This window comes from Perissodus microlepis, chromosome 23 (genome assembly GCF_051167445.1).
Source record: "Perissodus microlepis isolate ML-2025 ecotype Zambia chromosome 23, ASM5116744v1, whole genome shotgun sequence".
Taxonomy (NCBI): domain Eukaryota; kingdom Metazoa; phylum Chordata; class Actinopteri; order Cichliformes; family Cichlidae; genus Perissodus; species Perissodus microlepis.
The window spans coordinates 2258619-2272495 of record NC_140482.1 but is presented as its reverse complement, the minus strand read 5'-3'; the positions used below and the strand labels follow the sequence as shown (position 1 = coordinate 2272495).

General features: G+C 44.1%; 1 protein-coding gene across 5 annotated transcripts in view; it reads left to right on the top strand.

Moving 5' to 3' along the window:
* The window catches only part of LOC146360715 (diacylglycerol kinase zeta-like), a 76744-nt gene that overhangs the window by 48071 nt on the left and 14796 nt on the right, over positions 1 to 13877 (top strand). For 4 of the 5 annotated variants that reach the window (XM_084920424.1, XM_084920423.1, XM_084920427.1 and 1 more), the window contains 4 exons: positions 1061 to 1127; positions 5021 to 5061; positions 5156 to 5298; positions 5869 to 5937. In XM_084920424.1, coding sequence (XP_084776550.1) covers positions 1061 to 1127; positions 5021 to 5061; positions 5156 to 5298; positions 5869 to 5937 — 320 coding nt within the window. The remainder of the gene's footprint in view (positions 1 to 1060; positions 1128 to 5020; positions 5062 to 5155; positions 5299 to 5868; positions 5938 to 13877) is intronic. The other variant, XM_084920426.1, reaches the window with a different exon arrangement.

The following is a 13877-nucleotide window of genomic DNA, read 5'->3' as shown; positions in this document are numbered from 1 at the left end:
AAAAGTAGAATGGGAGGCAGAGCCTTCAGTTTTCAGGCCCCTCTTCTGTGGAACCAGCTTCCAGTTTGGATTCAGGAGACAGACACTATCTCTACTTTTAAGATTAGGCTTAAAACTTTCCTTTCTGCTAAAGCATATAGTTAGGGCTGGACCAGGTGACCCTGAATCCTCCCTTAGTTATGCTGCAATAGACGTAGGCTGCCGGGGATTCCCATGATGCACTGGGAGTTTCTTCAGTCCCATTTCTCACTCACTATGTGTTAACAGACCTCTCTGCATTGAATCATACTAGTTATTAATCTCTGTCTCTCTTCCACAGCATGTCTTTATCCTGTCTTCCTTCTCTCTCCCCAACCAATCACAGCAGATGGCCCCGCCCCTCCCTGAGCCTGGTTGTGCTGGAGGTTTCTTCCTGTTAAAAGGGAGTTTTTCCTTCCCACTGTCGCCAAAGTGCTGCTCATAGGGGGTCATATGATTGTTGGGTTTGTCTCTGTGTGTATTATTGTACGGTCTACCTTACAATATAAAGCACCTTGAGGCGACTGTTGTTGTGATTTGTCACTGTATAAATAAAACTGAATTGAATGATGTATTGATGGTCAGGTGTGATAGTCCCTGAGTGTTTGTTGGTGCATGTTTCTGTTCATGTATATTGTGTTAGTCTTTATTAAATCTAATTTGCTAACAGTCAGACCTGATGAGGGTCGGTAATCTACTTTAAATGTGAATGCAGCTTGTTTGGTCTCGCAGGTGTTTCTCCAGATTCAACAGTAGGAGAATGTGTAAAAATTACTCTATTTATTCATTTTAAAACCAAATGCCAACATTGTTGTGATGTCTGTTAATCATGTTATATTTTCATGGCTTTATATGTGGCCCGAAACAGATATTCATCATGCAGTAAATTTGGAGGAGACTACTTTTGAGCTGAACAAGAAGCCATGACTGCTTGAAAAACAAGACTTTCAGTATTACCAGAGGATCTTGTCCTCGCTTCGGCTGAGCTTCTGTTTACTCTCTCGTCCACCGACCTGTAATCAGGTGTCTGTTTGTCATTCAGGAGGAGGCAACCAAGCCGAAGAATCTTTGCTCACAGAGATTGTCTCCAAAGTGGTGTTTCCTCGACTGTAAGTATTACTTAATAATAGAAGTTTTTACCTTTATCCTAATATCCAATTACTGTGTGATCTGGCTTTGCACAGGTTTGTGTCTACAGTAAGGTTAGTAAGGTTTTCAGTCATTACCCAGTATGATGATATTATGGTGACATCCTGTTTCATGAGTATGACTTATACATAAATACTCATATCAGCACTCATTTAGCCTGTTTGAAATGGCAGTTACCAATTCAGTTTTGATCAGCTGCCTGTTGGTCTTTAATTAACTTGGCTGAAGCTCAGATCACTCATACATGTTTTTGTTTTTGCTGCTATGAATGTGTCATATAATGAATGCATGTATTCATAAGCATAATGGCAGAGGAATCATGTTTATAGTCATTTACAAATGGTTACAAATTTTGCAGATTAAGTTTACCGTCTTCTGTTCTAAGGCAGTGGTGAAGTCACATTACTGGTGGTTTTTTTTGTGTTCCACTGGGAGAAATGGACAAACACACAACTTGTTACATTTTGAGTGCCCCTTTTCAATCTTGTTACCTATTGCAAGCAATACCAGATCTCTTGCACCACATGCTGCTGTGAAATGTGTATCTGATTGTAAGAACGCAGTCAGTGACCTACAATCAAGATCTGTACTTTTGTGTAGATTTCAAATGTTCAAATTGTTAGAAAATTGTATCATAGGTCCATGCAGCATTATCACAGGCAGTGTGAGCAGGACAAATGCTGACACAGTTCTCTAATGTAAACAGGTTTCTGTGTTAGCACTTCCCCAAAATAACATAAAACATAGTCCCATCAGATCCTGGGTTTTGGAGAATGTCATGAATATTTATCTCTCAGAGCAACTTGCCAAAAATATCATAGAGAAAGACCAGGCTTCCTACACAATGCTAAATGTGCGTGCATGCATGCACACAACTTCTTCAACAGGTTTGACCAGCCCACAACCCCCCCACCCTCACCTTTACTACAGAGCCCTCTCCCCACTCTCCTTCCTCCCTCGCTCCCCCCCCTTCCTGACACTATGATGACACCCCCCTCCTCCAATCCCTCTCTCAACAGCAAGACATCTCCCCCCCCCTCCTTCCAATCATCTCCCAGTGTCACAGTGGATCAGGTCAGGAGACAACTGAGGAAGCTTCGCCCCAGAAAGGCAGCAGGTCCAGACAAGGTGTGTCCGAGGATGCTAAAGGCGTGTGCTGCTGAACTTGGGGAGCCGCTACAACGAGTCTTCAATCTCAGCCTGCGACTGGGGAGAGTGCCCGCCCTATGGAAGACATCCTGCATCGTCCCGGTCCCCAAAAGGAACCGGCCCAATGAGCTGAATGACTTCCGACCGGTGGCACTGACGTCACATCTTATGAAGACTCTAGAGCGGCTCTTCCTCAACCTCCTCCGACCACAGGTACAACATGCCCAGGACCCACTACAGTTCGCCTACAAGGCGGGTGTCGGAGTGGAGGATGCCATCCTGTACCTCCTACACAGAGCCCACTCACACCTGAATGGGGGAAAAGGCACGGTCAGGATCCTGTTTCTTGACTTTTCCAGTGCCTTTAATACCATCCGGCCCTGTATGCTTCAGGAAAAACTGAACAGGATGCAGGTGGACCCCTGCCTGGTGGCTTGGATCTCCGACTACCTCACCGACAGACCACAGTACGTCAGGCTGAAGGACATCACGTCGGACACTGTGGTCAGCAGCACAGGAGCACCACAGGGAACTGTGCTGTCCCCTCTTCTCTTCACCCTGTACACCTCTGACTTCTGCTACAACTCTGAATTATGCCACATTCAGAAGTTTGCAGACGACACGGCCATCATGGGGTGTATCTGGGATGATCAGGAAGAGGAGTACAGAAGTCTGGTGAGGAACTTTGTCGCATGGAGTCACACAAAACCACCTGCAACTCAACACCTCAAAGACTAAGGAACTGGTTGTGGACTTCGGGAAGTCCAGAGAAGATCCACTGCCGGTTCAGATAGAGGGGGAGGAGGTGGAGGTGGTCAACAAGTACAAGTACCTCGGGCTGTGGGTGGACAACAAACTGGACTGGTCATGCAACACAGAGCACCTGTATAAAAAAAGCCCAAAGCCGACTGTACTTCCTCAGGAGGCTGAGGTCTTTTAACATCTGCAGGAAGCTCCTGAGGATGTTTTACCAGTCGGTGGTTGCTGGAGTACTTTTCTATGCTGTGGTGTGCTGGGGGAGCAGCACAGCAAAGGAGGACTCATCCAGGCTGGAAAAACTGATCAGGAAGGCTGGCTCTGTGGTCGGCATGAAGCTGGACACTCTGGTGACAGTGGCAGAGAAAAGGACACTAAAAAAACTGCTGGACATTATGGACAATGCTGGGCATCCTCTGCACACGGCCATAAACAACCAGAAGAGTCTGTTCAGTGACAGGTTGCTTCTCCCCAAGACAAGAACCAACAGACTTAAAAACTCCTTTGTCCCACACGCCATCAAACTGTTTAACTCCTCTCTGGAGGGGAGAGGGAGGGGAAACAGGAGGACAAAGGAGGGGGGAACAACTAAGCTGTAGTGCCTCTTCACCTCACTGTGCAATTACCTTTTGTGCAATACTTTTTGTTAATAGTCAACGGTGCAATAGACCTCAATACTTGAAATGTGCAATCCACTTGTATTTTTATTTTTATTTTATTCCTATTTATTCTATTTATCCCCTTTGTATATTTTTATCTATATATGTCTTTGTATTTATATATGTGTGTGTGTGTGTATGTATGTATGTATGTATATATATATATATATATATATATATATATATATACATATATATATATACATATATATATACATATATATATATGTATATATATATATATATATATATGTATGTATATATATATATATATATATAATATTCTGTAACTCTATAACTTCTGTCGGTGCTGTGCTTTTTTGGAACCGAATTTACCAGAGGAACCCACCTGAGGGATTAATAAAGTTTTATCTTATCTTATCTTATCTTACATTAACACAACCCCCCCACACACACACCTCTGCCTGGGTTGTGTCCTATTGGCATTGAGCAGAAAACTGGATTTAAAAAGATGCAGCATCTACCTGACAGAGAGATAAGGAGGATGTGTTTGAGGAGGACGCATGTGATCAGTGCTACTTCTGCTCTAACACAACAAAGAATTTACACACATGTGGTGGCTGATATTTTTTAAAAAATACATTGTTGCAGTTTATTTTGACCAAAATACTTTTCACATTTGTTTGTTATTAAGTTATTTCACTGTATGAATGTATTCATGACATCGACAAAGAATTTCATCAGTTCTTCCTATATTAGCCTATATTTCCTACACCAGCTGCTCAGATGGACAAACTGCACAGAATCTGACTTTAAAATAACATTCCTAGAATGGTTTGTAAGGAGTTGTGTTACCAGCTGCTGGGCTGTGCGAGACCACGAATTAAACTGGTACATGTTCATTATAATGATGCAGAACAAAGGTGAACTCAGTGCAATGGGACAAAAATGGAGTCTGGTTAGAAAGTCATTGTTACATCACAGTAGTCATTGATTTGGTCTTCACAAAATGAATGCAAGTTCCCTATTACACTGAAATAAAATACAATTATTTTATGGTGTAAGAAACAACAGTTTCTCACCCTGTGGGGGCAGCGTCTTGTCTTGTTACTCTGCAGGCTATTGGTTTCCCACAGTAATTGGCACAGGAGGTGGGAGCTAGCATATGTACAGATTAACAATGTTCAAAGTTATTTGCTGACCTGAACCTTAATGACCGCCTGCAGCAATCTGCTTTAAATGAGCCGAATTTAAGACATGCTTACAGGAATAGTAATTTTCCCACGTTGTCTTTATTTGGCTAAAACCGTCTTTTTGTGTCTCCTCAGCCACGACAGCCGATCGTTTCTACAGGATAGACCGAGCACAGGTAAGGTTTCACCACCTGTGTTCTAGTTTTTAGTCATTTTCACTCCGTGACCTTAATGATACCTTCTCGTTTGATTCTTTGCTAAAACCTTCAGGAACATCTCAACTACGTATCAGAAATCTCCCAGGAAGAGATCTTCATCCTGGACCCTGAACTTGTTGTCATGACAACTGTAGGCACCTCCCCCTCAGCCATGGCCGACCTGGTTAACCCCGCCCCTAGCCCAGTAAACAGCAGGTAAATCAGTTGTGACTAAGCTGAATTTTCATTAAACATTTTTTCTTTGTTCCATTCATCGCAGTGCATAACGCTGCATAAAGGAGAAGGAAAAGCGTGGCCTTACTTTGACTCCTTGAAGTAATCAATAAATCAATAGAAATACTGCCAGTTACAGTTACTTACAACCAAAATTTACATGAGAAAATTATTAATTATTCTTGCTTTGTTAATTTTCTTATTACAGCCTTTTAAATAATTCTGTGGCGAATTCTGTAGTTGGACAACAACCACGACAGTCCATAAATATAGATGTTTACAATGATCCTTTTTAAATCAAGACTTTAGTCCCCTGGCTTAGCAGGTAATTATACGCCATGCGGCTGAAATGCAGCCACCTGGCTCGAGTCCGACCTACGTGCTCTGGCTATGTGTCTCCCCCACTCACTCTCTGTAAAAGTTAAATAAACAACAAGAAACCCTCTATTATTATACACAAAATAAGCTGATTCCAAGAGTCACCTCTTTGTCGTATTGCTGTCAAACGAAATACTCTGTAGGGCCTATTTCATGACCTAATACCTTCTCCAGGGACAACACTGATGTATTAGTCTACACTGCTGCTTCCTCCTCCGACTCACCTTCATCCTCTGTTCCCAGGTAAAGACGCACATTAAGCACAAATGTGTCCTTAATGTGTTTTAATGTGTGTCTGTTGCTCTCACCCAGCTTCTATGTTTCTGGTTATACAAAATGAAACAAAACAAAGAAGCCAATATTGTGTTGTGGTCCAGTAATGAAAGTGGGCATCAAGTCAGTCTGTTGTTTCAAAGGCTTTTGCTAAAGCAGTGGGCCAGGCCAGATCTGGGGAAAAAGTATAGATTGATGTCAAAAACCTGGGTCCTTTTTTAAAGTTTTCATTATTATTTTATTTCATGATTTTAGTTATTATTTAAATATATAAAAATGTAGATTTGGGGGATTGGAAATTCCTAGTTCAGTGTAGCGCTTTGTGTTTTAGTGTCTATAAAATCTAATCGTGCATAAATGGACGAGTCTTCAGTTTCTTTTCCTACTGAGAAAATCTGTCATCATTATGCTTGTGTTTGCATATGTTTGTGTTGTGGGTCTTGAGATCTGTAGACAACACGTTTGTATTCTACTCGTATTTTCATATTATTAACCATGTACCATAGACTCGTGAAGGTTCATTTCTTACCTACAGCTGTCTGTTGATGCTCCATAAACAATTCTCATGAGGCAAAATGAGAAGAGGGTAAGCAGATTATGAGTGAGAGGATCAAGAATTTCTGGGGAGAAAACTGGTTTTATTCAATATTTTCTTACAGTAAAGAAATCCCATGAAAAGAACCAAGCCAAAGATGTGTTTTCATCTTCCTGACATCTCTGTGTTTGCCTGTGGCACTCGGCTTCATTGGTTTGATCTAAGGATGAAAACCTTGAAAAACATTCCTCAGATACAGCACCAGTGAAAGGTTTCAGCACATCTATCTATTATAAGACTTTCCACTGTTTTATCCTCATGTTTTGCATTATAGAGTAAAAAGATCAAAATAATTGAATAACACATTTGAATTTTCTAAGACATGAAAATCCTCAAACAGTTTCAAACATAATTTTATAGTCTTTGTAGTTCACTCATCCATCTGTCACTCATCTGAGTTCAGATGAGGGGGGGGGCAACAAAGTGTTCCCAAGCAAGGTAACAAAGGTAATCTCCCCAGTGTGTCTGGGATCTGCAAGGGGCCTCTTCCTTGTAGGACATGGTCAGAACACCCAGGGAGCATACACAAGGCATCCTAATCAGATCCTCAAACCATCACAACCTTCTCCTTTCAGTGTAGAGGAGTAGCAGCTCTACTCTCCATCCTACCACTAAGAGCCCAGACACTTTTTGGAGGAAGCTCATTTCTGCTGCTTGTGGATCACCAATCTCATTCTTTTGGGCACGCACTACCCAGAGCTTGTAAGGGTAGGAAAGCTGAAAGTAGAAAACGTGGAAATCACCGGTTTTGCTGTCCTGCTCGACTCTCTCTCTCTCAACAACACAACAGACCCAGTGCTGCATCTTCATCACTGCAGAAGTGGTACTGAACTTAAACTCCTTCCTTTGGGGAAGCAACTTGTTCTTGTGCTCACTCCACCCGTTTCTGCTGAGGACCATGACCATCCCAGTTCAAGCTGGAGACAGCCGCCTGATGAAGCCGACACAACCAAATCATCTTCAGAAAGAAGAGACAAGAGCATCCAGCTACCAAAGAGGAGACTCGCCACCCCTTAGCTTGAACTAGAACTTCCATCCATCCATCTTCTTCCGCTTTATCCGGGGCCGGGTTGCGGGGGCAGCAGCCTAAGCAGAGAAGCCCAGACCTGCCTCTCCCCAGCCACCTCCTCCGGGGGAACACTGAGGCGTTCCCAGGCCAGCCGAGAGATATAATCTCTCCAGCGTGTCCTGGGTCTGCCCTGGGGCCTCCTCCCGGTGTGACATGCCTGGAACACCTCACCCAGGAGGCGCCCAGGAGGCATCCTTGTCAGATGCCCAAACCACCTCAGCTGGCTCCTTTCGATGTGGAGCAGCAGCGGCTCTACTCTGAGCCCCTCCCGGATGGCTGAACTTCTCACCCTATCTCTAAGGGAGAGGCCAGCCACCCCTCGGAGGAAGCTCATTTCCGCCGCTTGTATCCGCGATCTTGTTCTTTCGGTCTCTACCCACAGCTCGTGGCCATAGGTGAGGGTAGGGACGTAGATCGACCGGTAAATTGAGAGCTTCGCTTTTACACTCAGCTCCCCCTTCACCATGACGGACCGGTGCAGCGTCCGCATCACTGCAGCCGCCGCACCAATCCGTCTGTCGGTCTCCGGCTCCCTTCTCCCATCACTCGAGAACAAGACCCCGAGATACTTGAACTCCTCCACTTGGGGCAGGAACTCGTCCCCGACCCGAAAAGGGCACTACACCCTTTTCCAGCTGAGAACCATGGCCTCAGATTTGGAGGTGCTGATCCACACTCCCGCTGCTTCACACTCGGCTGCGAACCGTTCCAGTGCGAGCTGGAGGCCATCACTTGATGAAGCCAACAGAACCACATCATCCGCAAAGAGCAGAGATGAGATTCTGAGGCCACCGAAGTGAAAGCCCTCCGCCACTTGGCTGCGCCTAGAAATCCTGTCCATAAAAATTATGAACAGAATGAATGAACAGAAGCCCTGACGGAGCCCATCACCCACCGGGAACGAGTCCGACTTATTGGCAGCAATGCGAACCAAGCTCTTGCAACAGTTGTACAGGGATCGAATGGCCCGTAGCAATGGGCCAGACACCCCATACTCCCGCAGCACCTCCCACAGGACACCCCGAGGGACACGGTCGAAAGTCCAAAAAACACATGTAGACTGGTTGGGCAAACTCCCATGCGCCCTCAAGTATCCTTGAGAGGATAAACAGCTGGTCCAGTGTTCCGCGACCAGGACAAAAACCACATTGTCCCTCCTGTATCCGAGGTTCGACTAACGGACGGACTCTCCTTTCCAGCACCCTGGCATAGACTTTCCCAGGGAGGCTGAGGAGTGTGATCCCCCTGTAGTTGGAGCACACCCTCCGGTCCCCCTTCTTAAAGAACTTACGTCCATAGAAACCATGAACAGAGCCAGTGACAAAGTCCAGTCCTCCCACTGGGTCCAATATGGATCTGCAGTCCAAGCTTGGTCAATATGGCCCAAGCTGTCACTGTGGTTGTACAGTGACTGAATGGCCAGATACTCACCCCTAACCGCCCATGTATGATGAGGCCGAGTGCTCCACAATACTCATCTTTTGTTTGGAGAACAGGTTTGTGGTTTTACCTGTTCCAGTATATGTTGAGTACTGATTTGCTGTTTTTTTTCCCTTTGCTTTTTTCCTTCATCAGTCCAAGTCTTAGTTTTAAGTCAGTGATTGTAAAGGCTTGGTTGATGGTACTTTTTGGTCACGCAGGTCTTACAGAGGCAGAGGTGGGATTTTTTCTTGTTTTCCTGTTGAGGTACAAAGCAGAAACCACATGGCATGGTTTGTCTCTTTAAGATGTTGGTTAAATGTGTTTTTTGCACTTAGAATAGAATAGAATAGCTCTTTATTGTCATTGTACATGTACAGTAAAATTATGGGTGCTCCACACCAACTGTGCAGTAATAAAATACGAGTAGTAGGACATCAAGAAAATTATATACAAACAGAAGGAATATAAAAAATATACAAAATAAGAGAGAAGCACAAATAGAGAGCAGGTTGCAAAGTGCTGTAGTGTAAAGTGGAGTAGTGTAAAGGACTTGGTCTGAGTAGAGTTGGTGTGAGTGGCCTGAGTGATGAAGGTTACCCAGTCTCCGATTGGTGGCTGTGCAGCCTTCTTGTTCTCAATTGTGACCCCTGCATACCAAACCCTGAGGAGTGGTAGAAACCCAGTAGCAGCCTCTGGTCCCAGTTACTCTTCCTCATGACACAGAGGAAGTGCTGCAACTGCTGGGCCTTCTTTACCAGAGTTTATGGTGTTGTGGCTCCAAATGAGATCAGCGGAGATTTAGGTGTCCAGAAACCTGAAGGTGGAGCCCGATTCCACTCGTTCTCCCTCTATAATGGGAGGGGAGTGGACCTGTCTGTGCCTCCTGAACTTCATGTTGAGTTCTTTTGCTTTAAGCTCGTTCAGGTTCAGGTTATTTTCTGAGCAGCAGTGGGACAAGTTCTCTACCTCCGCCCTGTAGGCTGTCTAATCTCCGTCAGACATGAGTGTAACCACGGAGGTGTTGTCGACATACGTTTCATGACGTTGGGTGGGTGATGTACAGTCATGTGTGGACAGGCTGTAGAGTAGGGGGCTTAGAAGGCAGCCCTGTAGAGTTACGGTGCTGAGTCACAGTAGAGGGACGAGGTGGTGGCCGAGTCTGACTGATCGGGGCAGTTTGGTGAGGATCGCTTACCGGTCTGTGAAGGCTGATGGTGATGGCATCTTCCATGGACCGTTTTTGCTCAGTAAGCAAACCGGTTGACACCATCCACTCAAAACACTTGATGACTTCATTTGTAGGCTGTAGGTCTGTAGTCATTGACGGTGTATATTTCAGTCTTTTGAATGGGAATGATGGTGGAGGCCTTCAGACAGTTGGGAACAGTGGCATGAGTCAGAGAGAGGCTGAACAGCCTGGTAAGGATACCTGCCAGTTGATCCGCACAGGCTTTGTCCACAGTCCCTGGGATGCCGTCGTCAGCAGCTCTCCTGGGGTTGAACTCTCTCCAGTCATTTTCATGCTTGCCGCGTTGCGGGTGTCTGGTGATAATTTTCACATCACATCCTGTTTCACAAGACACAATCTTTGTGGCACATCGGGCGGTCGTGCAGCTCTGTACTTTTTGGCGATCTGGGCCACGACTGTTGCAGCTGGGTTGAAAACATGAGTCTACGATTGTGCCGTTTTTTACCGCCATTTATATGATAATCAACTTCTTTGGTCTCAAACTGAGCAAAGAAGTTGTTGAGCTCCTCTGCTAGTGTGAGGCTACTGTTGGAGCCATGGCCTTTGCAGTTCTTGAGGATGCCTGTCCAAACCTGGCTGTGGTTGTTGTGTATGAGGAAGCCCTCTATCCTTCTGTTCTGTAAACCATGAAATTCATCAGATTGTGCTGAAGTACAGTGCTTGTAAATGGTCATCATTATGAAGTAACTTGACACCTTGTGCAAGACTGTGGCTTTATGAAGTGTTTCTAATGTTTTTAGACAACAGAAGAGTGTTGGAACAGTGTTGGGTTGACTCTGAAGGATTGGTTGCTCTTTAAAGGAAAAGATTTTACCAGCCTGTTTCACTGGTCTGAACTAAGCTTCATTGGCTAAACAACAGAGATGTCTGAGATGTCCTTGCATGCAGATTCATTTGAGGCATCTGTGACAGCCACATGGCTGTGGTTAGTATCTCAGATATTTATTATTTCAGTTACAGCAACTATAACCAGTTAAAGCCAGCTGACAGTAGATGAATCCATATCTAGGGCTTTAAAACACTTAGACTCCTAACAGTTGCCACAAACAACACACAATGTTTTGTAGAGCACTGTGGGCATAATTGCATTTGCTATCACTCCAAAATCCAAATAACTAATTTTATAAATGTCTAGCCATCAAATATAATATGATGCTCACTCTCAGACTATTATCCATTCTCTACAGAGCAGTGCACTTGTCATGTTTTTCTGCTCATCAAGTGCTGCACAAATACACATCAGTATGTTTAGAACACTTATTATTATTATTATTATTATTATTATACAAACATGTGTAGCAATGTTTCTTTCATCGTCTTTTCACTAGTTTCACACCCACTGTATGTTTTTACAGTCTTTGCACAGATTACATCAGTTTTGTGTAGCACAGTGTGCAAACTGGTACAGTGGGTTGTCACTTCACACAAGGTGGTCCTGGGTTTGACGCCAGGCTGGTTCTCCTCTGTGTGGAGTTTGCATGTTCTTCCCGGGTAGTTCAGCTTCCTCCCTGGGACCCTGTGACAGCTGTGATTGGCTTCAGCTCTGCTGCGACTCTATACTGGATGAAAGGAAGAAAGGAAAATGCCTGTAAAATGACTTTTGCCGTTTGTCTAAGCAGGCCTGGGATTTGTGGCCTATTACTTCCTGTTACCAGTTCCTCTGATGGCCATGATGTATCAAAAAAAGCTTTTTTGGCATCTTACCTCAGCGGTATAGAAACAGCCAAGAAATGTGGGGAGGGTTAGCAGGGGCGGCCTGGCAAGGGATTGGACCGGGGATTCATTTAGTCCTTGTGGTAGGCACCCTAAGCACTTTAGGTTTTCACTCATTTTTATCCTGGATTGACATTCTCGCCCGTACAGTATCATAAATGCCACAAACATGCAGCTAAAGCAGCATGAGCTCCCATGAAGATTCTCATAATTAATTAGTTAATAAGGAACTGATTTAATTACTAATGTTAGTTTTAACAAACTTTTAGAAGGCAGCTTAGAGCCTGAATTCTATTTCTTCTCTTTTGTGTGATCTGATGTGTCCCAGTCACAAACTATGATCATCAAGTAACAAACAAATGTTACAAAAAATGTAAGCAAAAAAACCTGTTTACTGTTTCTCCTGGCAGCTGAGCAGCTGTGGCGATTTGAGCTACAAACTGTGAACACAAATTTGCATGTGGAACAGAAAAAGGCAGTAAATAAAGTAACAGGTACAACATGAGTATAAGCATAGCAACACAACCTGCTGATCCTGACAGTAAATCCCTTTGGCTGTGTGTGCGTGTGTGAGTGTTGGCGGGTTGATTTGCAATGCTGAGTGCACTGAGTGGGAGGATGAGGAGGAGAGATGAGATCGAGGGGCAGAGTGAGGGAGAGAGAGGTTCAGGAGGAAGATAGTCAGGAAAACAGTGGATGGAGAGAGAAACGTAATGCATGTCAGAGCACTCCAGAGTCGCACCAATCTACTGTATTTAGACACACACACACACACACACACACACACACACACACACACACACACACACACACACACAGCGGTTTGCCCACGCAGGGCCAGAGGTGAGCGTTATTCCTCCCACTACAATTACTTTTCTCTGTTCTATTTCTCTCCGTTCCCCTGTCTCTCTGGCAAACACACTGAAGGACACCTACACACAAAACATTTAGTTTTTTAAATGATTTTTGACCTGATAGCTTCACTTACTGTCAGTTTGGCATCAAGACTGACATAATCAGGAGCTCAAGAATTGGAAATCTTTGGAAAATTGGAGTCTGTTTTGTGGGAAAAACTTAAAACCGTTGTAAGAAAGTTTCTATTTTGTGTAGACTGACACAGACACAAACAAAGATGATGCTGAGCTTAACAACATAAACAAAGACAACTGAGCAGCACAAATCCTTGACTTTAGTCTCTGTTTTGTGCTTGGAGCAGCAGCTTTGGAGCTGTGGCTGCTACACAAGACATTTCACCTAAATGACCAAAACTTATATGCAGCTGTTGATCACACATGTGGGTGTCATACAGAAGATTCTGCTGACATAGATTTTTACTTTTCAGTATCATCCATGATCAGATGTTATTGTGTTTGGTATGTTCAAGCAGGGTACACAGTATAGTGTTTAGCTGGTTAACCTCAGACAAACCTAAAGCTTCTTTATCTTGCTGAGATGATCCAGCCTTTTATTCTGGCTGTTAGAAAAATATAGAAACACAATGGCGAAAACGAAGACATGCAAAACTCTACATACAAACGTAAAACAGACAGAGGACTTAAATACACAGAAGGGTGACGAGGGAAGTGGAAACACAGCTGACACACATGAACATGACACCACAGGAGAAGCAAAACTAAACACACTGAACATGGACCACAGGCAACATAATGGGATGTAGACATGACAACACAAGCTTGACAACATGGAACACACAGACATGAAACATGTGACAGACTGGGGAGACACGAAACACAAGAGACACATGAGAACAGTCCAAGAGGACAAGACAGACTGCACAGACAAAGACTCAAAACTAAAGGGACCTTGATGATAACTAAAAATAACATAAGAACTCAACATAT